Source organism: Dermochelys coriacea, chromosome 5 (assembly GCF_009764565.3).
Source record: "Dermochelys coriacea isolate rDerCor1 chromosome 5, rDerCor1.pri.v4, whole genome shotgun sequence".
In the NCBI taxonomy this organism is placed as follows: Eukaryota; Metazoa; Chordata; order Testudines; family Dermochelyidae; genus Dermochelys; species Dermochelys coriacea.
In genome coordinates, this window is record NC_050072.1 from 99,277,790 (window position 1) to 99,292,801 (window position 15,012).

The following is a 15,012-nucleotide window of genomic DNA, read 5'->3' on the forward strand; positions in this document are numbered from 1 at the left end:
CTGGTGTTAACCAGTCCAGGCTCCTGGTTGTGCGAGAGAGTTGCATAAAAGGCTCCTCCTCCTCGCTCTCCCTGCAGCTCCTGTTGCTGTCTGTTGTTCCCTCTCACCTTTTCTCCTGCCTGCCTGTTACGTCTCTTGTGCCCTCCTTCCTCCAGCCCAGCACTCCACCATCTCTGTGCATCTAGATCAGAGAGAATTCATATGCACCAGCAGCAGATGCAATTTCCTACACTCTGGCTCCTTGTGGCGCCCCCACAGTTTGGCACCTGAGGCAGCCGCCTCAGTTCACCTCAGCGTAAGGCCAGCCCCATGGCTGCCCCTGCCCTACGTACTGTGCAAACCCTGCGCCCATCGCTGTCCCTGTCCCATGCACTTTACACGCTCAGTACCCACGGCCCCCTGCAATGTGTTCACTCCGCCCGCCCGCCCTGCTCCGTGGACACCCCTTCCCGCATGGCTGATCCCGCCCCTCCTCCACCGTGACGATGGCTGTGAGGTGACTACTCTGCACACGGCCCCCCCACCACCACCACGGCTTCGGTGACGTCACGAAGACCCCCGCCCCTTCCTGCCTCGCCTTCTCTTCCTCCCCACCGCCAGCCGCGCGCCAGTGTGATTCCAGAGCGCGCGCGCGCCGGCCGCAGCGTCATCGCTGGCTCTGAGCGGCCGCTTCGAGTCAAGCCTCCCTCCCGGAACAGCGCGCGCGCGCGCGCGCGGCGGCACCGACCGATACCAGCGCCGGTTTCTGCGGTTGCGGCGGCGCTTCCATCCGGCCCCGGAGCCTCGCGGCGCAGCAGTAGCAGCGCGAGCCGGCACGCGTTGAGTAGCAGGATCCGCCTCCCCCGCCCCCACCCCTCCTCCGCGCGGCGCGTCTCGCTCCGCGCTGCTGCTGCAGAAACAAAGGAGAGGAGCGGCGGCGGCGGCGGCGCGAGCTCCTTGCCGGGCCGGGACTTGCCCCGCTCGCGCCGGGATAGCCACCCCTGCCCCCCCCCCTTTTGTCTGGCCTCAGCAGAACCGACCACTCACCCGGGGCCCTCGCCAGTCGCCTCTTCGAGCAGGTCAGTGGCGCCCCGCGGCCTTGGCGTCTCCGCCGGCCGGCCTGCCTTCGTGGGGGTGGGGGGCCGAGCAGCGCGCGGCGGGATGGGGCGGGCGAGCGAAGCGCTCCGGCCCTTACACGGGCTAGGCACCCCCCGCCTGTCCGGGGAGAAGGGCCCGGCCCGGGGGCAGGGGGGTAACGAATGGGGCCCTGAGCAGGCGGATCCCCGCCGCCGGGCCTGGGGGAGTCCCCGGGCTTCGCGGGCCGCGGCTGCTGGGAAGAACAAAGAGCCGGAAGGGGCTGAGGAGGCCGGCGGCGCCGAGCGAGCGGCGGGGCGGCGTGACTCAGGGATTTTGAGAGGGGCCCAGCAGGCCTGGGGCTGCCGGTGGCCGGGCGAGGAGCAAGGCACGTTGACGCTCTCGCGGCTCGGGCTTCAACAGCGCTGCCCCCCGGCGAGTGGCTCCTGCCGCGGGAGGCGAGCGGCGCCCTGCCCTTTCCTTTGTCTTTCTGGCGTGGCTTAATTGTGTCTTCGTCCTTTTTCCATCCATATTTTCCGTGCATCTAGGGAGCGCCTCAGCTCCCCTTTCTAAAGCGCAAAATGGCCTGGGTCAACCCCGCTTCTGGGGTCTCAGAGACTTGGGTGAGCCTCCCATTCTGCCCCATCGTTGACGCAACTCCCATCCATGGATTTACTATTGATTTCAGTATAGCTTGTTTTTCCTGTTCTCCTTTCCCCCTCACGAAGTTCGTTTTAAAAAATGGAATTTATCTGCTGTGAATATTGCAGTTTGGTTAAAAAAGCACTTTTTGCATGGAGAACTAAAGTTCATGGCTGCTGCTTTATGGCATTTTGTTAAGCCCACTCCCAGATTCATTGTTTGTTATGCTATTAAAGTGGTCTGGAGTTTAGCTGTAATTCACGACAAAATACCTCGTATGTCGTCTTCAGCTGCTTACATATAGTTATCAAGTATTTCCCTGCCCTGGTTTAACTTGTGTAACTAGCAGCTATCCAGGTTACTGTAATAGAATCGCTAGCTGTGCTAATGCAAGTTGCAAAACCTAGTTCTCCTGTAAAAGGAAACAACGGGTGAACAAGAACCTTAACCTTTTAATCAGTTTGCAGAGTAGCAGCTGTGTTAGTCTGTGTTCGCAAAAAGAAAAGGAGTACTTGTGGCACATCAGTGTCTTCCTTCCACCTAAAAAGGAACAAACTGTGATATGCAGGCAAATGCTTCTGTTGAAACCACCCACCCAAAAATGCTGAGTACTGTATATGTGTGAGTAAAGGCAGTGCAACAGCAGTCATCTTTTGGGCCTCAGCTCATACTCAGCTGTTTTGTCTTTATGCTGTATGTTAAAAATGGTTATGGCTGTTTGAGATGACTAGCCCATGATGCTGCATTTTCTAAATATAATTTAAGAATGTCTCCCTCTCTCTTCAGAGAGGAAGCTGTAATCATCCTGTTAATTGGATTTTATATTTCTCCATTACAGTGGGTGTATGCTTTGCTGCTTCAGTTCTGTGGGTTGTGTAGGAGTTGGCAACCTTTTGAGATATAAATAGAAGCTGATTTCAGAGGCCCCTGTTGACGAGGTTGTGTGTCTGAGCCTCTTGCTCAGCCTGTCACATTGCAGCCTTGTGACAAGCGGAAGCTAATGCATTCACCCATGTGATCTAAGCTTCTGAGAAATATTAAGGAAAGCAGGCACACGTGATACTATTATAAGCTGGCTTTCTAAGGGAAAGACAGAACTGTATGTGTGACATTAAGTGGATGACTGCTAAATTATGAGGTCCCATCCTAGTTGGCAGCTGCTGATGTAGACTCCAAACACTTCTGTTGTAAAGAGCTTGAAACAGTTAGGTTTATGAAACCCATAGTCATTTGAGCTTCCCAGTACATTAATCCAAAAGTACAAATAGCATAATTTAGTTTCTGGTTAATAAATACTTATTAATGGATGATGAAAGTATATTTGTCTTCATACTCGTGTGCTTTTTAAAGGAAATGATTAGTCAGGTGATAGTTGGACCTGGTACAAGAAAAATGAAATGGCACAGTTTCTTTAACAGCCACTGTAAAATAACTTGCCCTTTTAATTAGGGGCATATATTTCTAGTAGGGAAAGAATGTGCTGACAGGAGCCATGAAAGTGTTTGTATTTACATTATATTCAAAACAACAATTAAAACCTAAAGCTAGATTTAAATAGCAAGTGGTAAAACATGTTTACAACATCTTCATTTTTAAGAGGAGCAAGTTGGAGTACTGGAGACTCGTTCATGGATGCTGACATGTTTAGAATTATTAAAAGGAACACCACTTAATTAAAATTAGAATCATAGACTTTAAGATCAGAAGGGACCATTGTGATAATCTACTCTGACCTCCTGCACAATGCAGGCCACCCGGAATCCCACCCACTCCTGTAACAAACCCCAACCTATATCTGAGCTATTGAAGTGCTCAAATCATGGTTTAAAGACTTCATGGTGCAGAGAATCCTCCAGCAAGTGACCCATGCCCCATGCTGCAGAGGAAGGCAAAAAAAACCCATGCCTTTTCCAATCTGCCCTGGAGAAAAATTCCTTCCTGACCCCAAATATTGGCAATCGGCCAAACCTTGAGCATGTGGGCAAGACTCACCAGCCAGACACCCAGGAAAGAATTTTGTAGTAACTCAGATCCCACCCCATCCAACATCCCATCACAGACCACTGGGCATATCTACCACTAATAGTTGAAGATCAGTTAATAGCCTAATTTTGGCAATCTGATCATATCATCCCTTCCATAAACTTATCAAACTTAGTCTTGAAGCCAGATATGTCTTTTGCCCCCGGTGCTTCCCTTGGAAGATTATTCCAGAACTTCACTTCTCTAATGGTTAGACACCTTTGTCTAATTTCAAATCTAAACTTCCTGATGGCCAGTTTATATCCATTGGTACTGAGCTTAAATAATTCTTCTCCCTCCATGGTATTTATCCCTCTGATACATTTGTTAGCACTTATATCCTTTGAATATCTAAATCTTAGGGCCTAAAGTTACTATAGATTAGAAGAAAATATTTTCTGTATTTTTAGTTCATGTGGCAGTACTTTGTATAGTCCACTGTTTCTGCTGTTTAGCTGATCCTTAAAATAAATGAAAAGTGATTGAAAAACCACAATTTGGTAGGAGAAGCCTATGGCAGGTGTCAAAAAAGCAGGTCTTGTCAAGGTACTGAAGTAGAGATCTAGATCAAGAGATGTCACTAACTATGTGAGTGACCTTGTGCAAGTCACCTAATTTCTTTGCTTCAATTCCAGATCTGTAAAAGCGTACATGTAACTGTTCCTTTTTGCCCCTTGGTGTGCCTTATCTAGTTTGTAAATTTTCTGGGTCAGGGATTTTCTGTGTATTTACAGTACTTACTATAGTGGGCCCTCAATCACCCTTGGAGCCACACAGTGATATGATATTATAGTAGCTCAAACTACACTGGAGTATCTCTAAAGAAAGACCTATCATCCTTGGGAGACACAGACCTTTAATTTACAGAATTATGTTTTGGTCCATAGCAAGCATCTGTGTATCAACATGTTGGGTTGCTGTGAACCTTAAACTAGTCTTTTCAAATATCTGTAATTCACTTTGGATGTAACTAGAGAGGGAGACAGTAATATGAAGCTGTTTTGTCAAAATATCTAGCTCTTTTCAAGCTTTAAAAAGTTCATTGTGCCCCAAAAGGTGTATTGTTTTAAAACCGTTTTTTCTAGTGGCCCAGTCTAATATTTGAATTTGCCCTGGATTTGTAGGAGATCACTTGATTATACTGTGCTCCTGTTATAATAGTGCTCTTGGGAGCCAAGGATTCCTTGCTATATCAAGTTTTCTACTAAACTTGCATTGCAGAGATAAATCACTAGTGAAGGTGAGATATTTGTATTGTTAATTTTTGCTGTTTGTTATGCAGAGGTGAGGGCTTTTATTATCCAGTGCCAGACATGGGTACCTTTCTATAAATTCTTGAGCCAGAGTACTTTGAGCTTATGGAAATGAGTAGGCTGTGTAAATGGGTGTATTTTAGCAGCCAAAGCATTTCTTGCAAGAGTTCTGTTCAAGTTTGTTGCACCTTTTTAAAGCACCGAAAAATAAATTCGTGATGTTTCAGAAATGCCCACTGATCCTGTATATGGAAGATTTTGCACACATGTTGCTGCCAGTTAACATAGTGTCAGCTTTCATACACAACAAGATTACTTCTTCTATAGTTAGAAGTGCATATTGAAATTGACCGTTGGCTAGTACTTGTAGTAAACTTCCCCACTCTGTTTTGAGTGTATAGCCAAAATTCAATTTAATACATGGAACTTCTGAGTCGAAATTATTCAGGACCCACATGTCATATAAGCAGTGAAGGCAGTTTATTTGCTGTTTAGTCTGTTGATAAATAGATTATATTAATTTCCAGAATTGATTAGTGTACACAGATTTGGTGTGGTTTATTCAGCAGATCTGACTTCTTTGGGAATAGAAAATACTCAAAATGAGTGACGGGTGGCAAGGTTTGGGTTTTTGGCTTTTTAATGATCAGTGATGCGTGAAGTGAATCTGTTCATAAGGGTGCATAATTTCATGTACCCTTCTTCCCACATATGTGATGTGATATTGAAACTTTTCTACTAGGATTTTATAAAGGTATAACAATATGTATGCTTTCCATTGCTGCAACTTTACTTTTTCTACAAATATCAGCATTCTTAACAAAGGCTACATTTGTGTTATGTAAAGATACTGATGACTGTCTCATACAAACTGATCGATTTTTGGTTACATGCCAACTTTTAATGCAGTTCTCTGGTTTTATTTACAGCACAGAGATGGCTCAGGAGACGAACCAGACCCCAGGGCCCATGCTGTGTAGCACCGGATGTGGATTTTATGGGAATCCTAGGACAAATGGAATGTGCTCCGTCTGCTACAAAGAGCATCTTCAACGACAGCAGAATAGTGGCAGAATCAGTCCAATGGGTAAACTTTTTTTTATTTGGAGAAATGTCTGAAAAGATGGCAAGAATTAGAGGACAAATGTTGGAGGCAGGAACATCTGCATTGGCTATACTGAAAACAAGCAATGATTTGGGGTTAGGAGCATGAAGGATGTTGAAGGAAAATGCTTACAGGGTTAGCAATGAATAAAACTTGCGTTGGTTTGTACATTCTGGACAACACGCTATACTTGATGCCCCCACCCTAAGTCTCTGCTGAGCACTTGATCCATATATTTAGATCACTTTAATTGTATTTCATTGGCATGCAGTTTTAAAGACACACAGCAATCTAACTATCAAGTAATTGGGTGAGAACAGCTAAACTAATATTATACATAAGTGTGCTTGAGTTATTGATATTAATTTATATTCTACATGTTTACTTAACTTTCAAATTTCTATTGCATAGGAACAGCCAGTGGTTCAAGCAGTCCTACCTCAGACTCTGCATCAGTTCAGAGAGTAGATGCTAGCTTAAACTGTGAAGGTGCTGCTGGCAGCACATCTGACAAATTAAGGTAAGTTGTAGATTACTGCTCTGAGGCTAAACTGAGTTAAATCCATAAAATAGAGGGTTTATACTTAAACAGTCATGGCCTAGGCGTACTGATATCACCTTATTATAGTTAGTTTTCTGGAGGAATAAATAGCTGACAAACTGTCTGGTGGAGAACTATAATTGACCGATGCTTTGTGAACTTAATTGAAGATATAGTGGTTGCATTTGAGAATTCTGATGTAAGTGGTATACGATGTTTGGTATTAGACTGCTGGATATTGCAAGAACGCTTTCTTGATTCTTAGCTGAACAGCCGTTTGCTACATAGCTTTTTCAGTCTTCTAGAGCAGTATTTCTCATCCTATTTGATACCAGGGACTGGCTTGCTGCCTTTCTAAACTGTGTAGGGGAGATCTCAGGGACCGGTACTGGTCCATGGACCAGCTGTTGAGAAACACTGCTGTAGAGTAAGTGAAGTAATTATTAAAAGCATCTTTCATTACTTCCTTTAAATATGGTAGAAGCTATCTCTGTAGTGACAAAACAAATAGTATAAACTGCTGAGAATATTTTAAGTAGAGTTTGGACAACACATACATTTAGTGTAAACTCAGAACTAACCTGAATTGCTTTTTCTCATTGAACGTAACAGAAATGTACCTGTTGCCGCCTTGCCCGTAACACAGCAAATGACAGAAATGAGCATTTCAAGAGAGGAAAAAGTAACACCGAAAACAGAGACAACAGAGCCAGGTGTGCCATCAAATTAACTTTGAATACAACTAGTGGATTTTAACAGAAGCTGACAGTTTATCTTTTACCGTCTCTTCCCTCACCATCATAATACTGTCATAGGAAATATATTAAAAACTGAAGGTGGTGGTTCTGAATATTTGAGTGTTCATTTTGTAGTGCAGAGAAAAATAGCTGGGGCTAAATTTCACCTTTGGACATGCACACAATTCCCATTGAAGACTTTGACAAGAGAGCAAGTTCGGCTCTTAAATTTTCAGTTTAAATTTTGAAACACTTAGAATTGTACACTTGTTTTTAGAATTGTAAGGGGAAAGAACGGAGGGCTAAAACGATAGAAACCTCTGTTGAAAATCTAGGAGTAGCTTTGTCTCAAATTTCTGTTGGCTTTGGACATAAATAGGCTTCTTGTATTCAGCCATATTAGAGAAGGAAACGCAGCTTTTTTTTGGAGGATAAATAATTACTTGAGCTTACTGGCTAAAAATTTTTAAGAGTATATTTCTTTTATAACTCTGTCCCAGGGCTGTGCTCTTAGTTTAATGCTTGTGACAGACAAGTCTGTTGAAGGATGCACTGATCAAGCACCTGTGGAATAATTGATCCATTGTTCTTGAATTGGAGTGAACTTAATCGTTGGGCCATATTATGTTCATAATCCAAGCGGGTACTTTAGAAGTTGTACTTTTATGTTGGGAAGGTTGCAGATACCTTACAGTGGTATTATTTAAAGTAAAGAAAAGTTAAGCATTAACTTTTTTGTGAAAAGCAGGTCTACACCAACAGATACCAAGTCCTTGAACCCATATTTTTGTTAAACTGTCACACAAGTTTGAATAATGTGCATATTCTACAGCTACTAACACCAATGTTGTCTTTTCCTTTCTCCCATTTGATGTGTCCTTCAAAACACTTCATTTAAATAGCATTATAAAATTGGTGTTTGTTTTGTAAATGCTGCCATAGTTTTAAGAGACTTTTCTGTGATACTTAGACAAAATTACCATTTTTCAAAACTGGAAAAACCTGAAGGTGAAGAGTCACAGGAAGATTACATTAACTAGCCCTTTATTTCTGTCTAGGTTTTTCTTTTCCTGTTTGAGCTGCTTTAATGTCTTGCATTAAACTGTTTTGTATTCATACTTGGGCTCTTGCTATTTGGGATGTAAAAGAGATGCATTAATAATATGATTGTGACATGGATTGATAAATACAAGTGTATTTATTGCTCTGATGCTTTTTGGGGTGTGTACAGAGTTTAAGGAGACTTTTATAAGCTATGCAAGTTTCAGATTATCTCCTGTAACTTAGTCATGTGCCTTTTTAACAATGCATCTTGAGGTCATACCTGAGAGTGCCAATGGGGAAGGAAAGAGTATATGTAAAATAAGGTAGTAATGACAGTGTGGCAAGTGAGTCAAATTAAAAATTCTTAACAGTTAAAATTAGTTACCAAATTGCAGAAGTCCTCTTTGAAACTGATTAACTTGTAAGCTTCAGATCTCATTGGGGGTGAACAGATGACAATAGACACCAAAAACTATGCTATGCAAAAGAGTACTTTAGTCTTTCTATGCTAACAGAAGCTTCTTGGCAAAAGTTGCTTATAACAATTTTTAATTTAAAATATTTGTTATTAATTACCAGGCTAATAGCAAATGCCTCTATGGAACTCAAAACTCAGGGTTTTATTGCAGTTTAGATGGAAAGGAACAAATTGCATCCTGGAAGTATATGAAATATCTGGAAAACCTTAAGCTGATTTCCCCCCCCCCCCCCCCCCGTATGAAATCTTTACACTGGCACGCTTCCAGCATATTTGGCTCTTCAGGAAAACTGCTCTCTGCTCCAGTGTTTTGTCTCCAGTCTCTATTCCTTAAATTCTACATATGGCCATTCAACAGGTATCTTAAAGCCAGTTTTGCCAGATCATAGAATCTAGCTTCTAATTTTTGCTTTTATCAAGTCTTTATATTGTGCCTACTGTAGTATCTGAGCACTTTTCAAAACTGAATAACTTATGTGTAGACTCTTCATCTTTCTTTTCTTCCTCTGGCAGCACCTAGGATTTCTTCGATACTTTCCTCAAAACAGGAAGAGGGAAAATCATGGGGGAAATAGTCTGTATCAAGGAGGAAGGACTTGTTCAACTTAAATCATGACAAGATTTAGGTTCATTGTCATCTGCCACTCTTTAAGAGAACATCAGTGAGCAGCCTTGCTGAAAAGGCTTTGGCTGCTCCTCTCACTAATCTTGTCCTGTTTGAGTTCGATAGTCTACAAGTATCACAGTTGTTTGGAGGGATCATGATCACAAAGAAAAAAGAGATCCTCCGAACAGACTTGGTCAAAGCCCATTTAGCATCTTGAGGATAAATACTACGACTAGATCCATTCACTTAGTGGGTAGTCATTAGAGACCTGAGCACTAGTGTTGTCCTTCAACTTTTATCGCATGTGGATTTGTGGGTGCATGCCCAAATACAACAGTCTGGTGGTCACAAATGCATGGAATACCATGGCTTGGGTCAGACTTGTGCCTGACAGGATGCAGTCTTCTGGCAAGCTGTAGGTAGAAGGGTGCTTTTCTTGCTCCTGTTGCTATTTGGAGGTCTAGTTTGGACTCCAAAACCACATACCATTTCGTGACATTAGGAAAGATACTCTGTTGGAAAAAACTTACTGATATTCTCATTATTTCCGTCTTACCCACATCCACTTCAATTTTCCCAAGATTGAACTTCAGCTAGCTGCTCCTCCAGAAATATATCCAGGTACTGTGACAAGTAGTGTGGCTATTACTAGCATTTGGGATGAAGATATTTTGAGTATCTGTGTATTGTAGGCACTTCGGATTATGGCACCTGGCAGTCTCTCCCAGAAGCTTGTAGATGTCAGAGTTGGGGAGACAATGTGTAACTCCATAAACAATCTATCAAGAAAGGGTAAGCAAATAGGGCTTACCTGCATCTACATGTCCTAGTCTTTCAAGTAACAAACTTTTATCTGTTTCCATCAGTTTAATTTTATCATTCATCTAGATTGTAAACTGTTTAGGGTGGGAACTGAACGTGCTGTATATGCTTAGCATGTTGTTTTTGACTTTGTTTAAACAAACACTTAGACATCCAAAATATACCTTGGTCAGATTTACTGGGTGTGAAGGGGAACCTTAAAAAGACATGTTTAATCATTTAAAAGGGGTGGTTTGCATTAAAGTCTTGACCCTTGTAAAAATACATTGCACTTTTGGATTTACAGTCCAAGAAAAGCTTCTTAAATTAAACTAGACTCAACTGGGACCCCAAATGTTCATGGGAGACCAAGCAATTGAAAACTAGCTTTAGAATGAGTCAATTTAGCTATGCTACCTTTACTGCCATACTGAATTTACTGAAATACAAGAATGTCTAGGTTCGGCATAAATGTGGGCTGTTGCTCTTTTCTAAATTACTGTAGGAGTGCTTGTATGGGAAAGTGGAGAGCACTCTCATAGGCAAAGGTAACTCTTTTCCCTCTGAGAATAGAGCTCATAGCAGGGAATTGTGTGAACCAATGTGTAATAGTCAGAAATGCAGCTGCTGTTGCAGTCTTAGGCCTGACCTACACTAGAAAATTAGGTTGGCATAACTGTCACTCAGAGATGTGAAAAATCCATACTCCTGTGCAGTGTAGTTAAGCCAACATAAGTCCCTGTGTAGACAATGCTAGGTTGACAGGATTCTTCCATCAGTTTAGCTACCACCTCTTGGGGAGATGGATTACCTACACTGACAGGAAAATCCCTCCCATTGGTGTAGGTAGTTTCTACATTGAAGCACTACAGTCTCATCTGGCTATTGTTAGATTGGAAAACCCATATTCATCTCATATTTTATTACAAACAATAGTGTTTTAATCTGGATTGTTTGTGGAGTAAGTATTTTATAGCTCAATGCTTTTAGGGTTTTTCAATTTTTCTATTTCAGAAATCAAGTAAACTTGTGTACAATTTAGATTGTTTAAAGCGTAGGTGGTCACAAAGCTTTACCTATTCACACTGTGGGGAATCTCTCAAAGGAATACTAACAAACACAACTGTACACTTGGTTTACCGTGTGACCTCAAATTTAAGCTTTCTTGTATACATTGATATTCAGAGTAGGTCTTATGACTTGCATAGCACTTACCGTGAACTTATACTAGTCATAGTCCTTTATGACGGTAGGTTAAATAACACTTACCCTTCTCTCCATTTTTGCATTTAAATGGTGAAGTGGCCATATTCCTGACTTACTAGCACTTGGTGTAATAGACACAGCTGTAGGTTTATGGCTAAAGATTTCAGTATTAATATAAAACTTTAAACGTATTATTGTATATGCTATGAATTTTGCATAGTTTCTGGGAAAGGAATGCAATGTCTTGGGCTGTACCTACATTCTTGAACAAATACTTGTTGAATAATTCAACATCAATCTGGAGCGCTCATTTCAGTTTGCTTTATTTTTTTTGCTGCTTTTTCCATAGTTGTTACTCAACCAAGTCCATCAGTATCTCAACCCAGTACTTCTCAGAATGAAGAGAGTGCTCCTGAATTGCCCAAACCAAAGAAGAACAGATGCTTCATGTGCAGAAAGAAGGTTGGCCTTACAGGTATATGAAAAGGCTTTGTCAATATTTAACAGCTTTTGTTGACTAGCATTTGCATTTACTAGTCCTCTGGATGGAACATTGTATTTGGTATTTTCTAAAACTCACTTTGGGTAGGAAGCATTTCAAAATTCATTGGGATGAGACCCTGTGAAACAGCTGTGTGTTTTGAAATGCATGGAATCTTTGTTCTTCCTATATAGCTCTTAACAGAACAGTTGTAGTAAATGGGTCTTTGTCTGTAGTGACTAAGCTTTAAAATCATAGTTTAGCTAGAGCTGAAAGTGACACTGCTTCCTTTTGTTTGTACAGGGTTTGACTGCCGATGTGGAAACTTGTTTTGTGGACTTCACCGTTACTCTGATAAGCACAACTGCCCATATGACTACAAAGCAGAAGCTGCAGCTAAAATCAGGAAAGAAAATCCAGTTGTTGTGGCCGAAAAAATCCAGAGAATATAAACTAAACTACTTGTGAAAAGACTGACTTTGTTTTTATTTTAATATATCCTAGGAAAACATTAAAGAGCAGATGCATGGCCATTTTCTTTTGATGTTCTCCAGAGTTTTACTTTAGTCTTGTCTGTCTTATTGATATTTCAGGATGTTTGGGTGTTTGTTACAGGCAGAATTGGATAGATACAGCCCTTTTAAAATGTATATGCCCTCCCCAGAATAAAATTGGATTAATTTAAGACCTGCACAGGATGTTAGAAATGCACAGAGGACAAATTGTCTAGTTCACATGTGCCAAACAAATGTATCAAATCTGCATGTCTGCAGCAGATCTGCCTTTTGGGAATGTAATTGAGGTATATCATCTTTGGCTAGTGTTGCGTGCCTGTTTGGGGGAAGAAGATACACCAGAAAAAAGTTGGCAGTCTACTTCTACCATAGTTAAATCTTTTCCTATCTTTAATTTCCACAGTTCATTGTTTTGAAGCAGAATGTGAGCTTACATAGGGGATCCACCTTACATAGAGGAGTGTTGGTGCCATATTTAAGAGATGGTTAAAGTTGTTTAATAAATGCAGCAGTAAAAGTGAGAAATTGATACTTAAAGGGTGTGAATGCTCCTGGAAATGACTACATTATATAGTTCAGAACAATCGGAGCAGGTTCCCAAAGGAAATACCCTTTTAGAAACTTCATGAACTGGCCTGCAACAGAAGGTTTGTCTGCTTTACTCTTGCATAGCTAAAAATATTGTGTAGCAGAATGCTGTAAGGTTTTTATTTACAAAAGAAAAAAAGCTATTTGTTTTTAGATTTACCACAGCAGCTATATCAAGTAACAATATGTTGGAATCTAAGTTGCAAAGATGTTTGAGCAGTTTAATTTTTCATGTATCTTCATGTTGGGTTCAAGAGAATAAGAGCTTTTTTATTTAATAGTTCCTTAAATAGAATAAGGTGGCACCATTCTGCATGGAAAACCATACCCAACATGGCTGCTGTAGACTTAAGTGGTACCTGGCACCACTCTGAGGGCTGCTTTATCATTTTTAATTGTATTTGGGTGTAGGACTGTAGTGTTCTTGGGTGTATTGCATGGGCTGCATTATCTACAGCATTGTACAATAACTCTAGAAAAGGCAGTATACTTCACTGATGCTTGTCTGGTAATATCACTTCTGTGTTATAATGGAAGTTTTTTGTGATGTATGAAACTTGTTTTTTATATAAACCAGTACAGTTTAGACTAGTGTTGTGGTAATGCCTGTTTTCATCTGTAAATAGTTAACTATGTACACATGGCGCTACTTCTGATTTTTATTGCAGTGTTCAGTCTTAGTTTTTAACTTCACTATTAAAAGCATCAGGTTTTTTGCTTTAACTTTATCCTTCAGTTCTGAGTTATTAGATATGCAAATGTGTACAGATAGTTCATATTTATGTATTGCACATAATCATGCTACCCAGCATCTATGCTATGTTGTATTATGTAAATAATAAAATCATGTACAGAGGGAAATAATTCCTTTTGTTATAGTTCATTGGGTTTTGAGTTACTGGGTAACCTGAGGCTGTCTTATGGATTGGGGGAAAAGCTGCAACTAGCTTCTAGATTCTGCTCTGTGGACTTGTTGTTTTCTATGTGCCTTAAGCCTGTATATTTCTAACCTGTTTGGCTTTCATTTACCAATTTAAGATGGATTCTTTGCGTGAGAAAATCATAGCAGATGGAATACAAACTTATTTTCTTGATGGCCAGATAATTTCAGCATATAACAGCAACATCATGTCTACAGGGAAGAAGGAGAGCATTAGCTGTGAACTTAAAGGCATTTTTTTGGGGGGGGGCTGCTTTGCCTACAAATCTATTTCCAATGGATCTCTGGGACCACATAACTAGTATACTGTATAGCACCATTTTATCCAAACCTCTGAAAACAGGAGCATTTCCACTGGGCCCTTCCCTGGGATCTGTACCTAAATGTGGATTTCAAATATGGGGCTGTGAGAGATGCCCTTCCCAACTGTGCAAAGGAGCCACAGGTTGGTGTGCATGGCACAGAGTAACTTGTTGGAAAGAGGCAGCCTTCACCAATGGATAATACATGTGAACTTGTAATGGAAACTGAGATAAAAGTTGTCATCCATCCAGTCTACTGATTCTGCATGTGCTTGCTTACTGTCACTGCTTGTTCTTATGACGTGGGGAAAGGGCTTGCTCGGGAGCTTCACATGCCAAGATGAGGATAATCCATATTGGTAGAAGCCAAAAGGAACCACACTAAAGTAGTGAAAAGTAACATTTCTCCATCTTTGGAATTTAAAGTAGAAAGCATAATGAGATCTGGGTTACCTTTTGATCCTGAGAAGTAGAGATTTGCACGTGGATATTTGAAGAGAATTCAGGTTGGGAGTTTGTGGGTAGAGAACCCTAACTATATTTATGCCATCAAGAACAGTTTGTGAAAACATGTCAGTGATGTCATGGGTTAGTATGACATAGGGGTTATCTGAGGAAGTATGGGACATTTGAATTGAATTTCATGAGTTTAAATTCACGTGGTGTTTCTCAAAAATCCCTAATTGACAGCTATAGT

General features: G+C 41.3%; 1 protein-coding gene across 1 annotated transcript; it reads left to right on the plus strand.

Annotated features, from left to right (window-relative positions):
• The first annotated feature begins 921 nt into the window (after positions 1-921).
• On the plus strand, positions 922-13,937 carry ZFAND5 (zinc finger AN1-type containing 5). The gene is made up of 6 exons (XM_038402164.2): positions 922-1,058; positions 5,900-6,057; positions 6,487-6,595; positions 7,229-7,329; positions 11,839-11,964; positions 12,274-13,937. Exons 2-6 carry the CDS (start codon positions 5,907-5,909, stop codon positions 12,420-12,422), a joined length of 636 nt encoding a protein of 211 aa, XP_038258092.1. The 5' UTR covers positions 922-1,058; positions 5,900-5,906; the 3' UTR covers positions 12,423-13,937.
• The last annotated feature ends 1,075 nt before the right edge of the window (positions 13,938-15,012 follow it).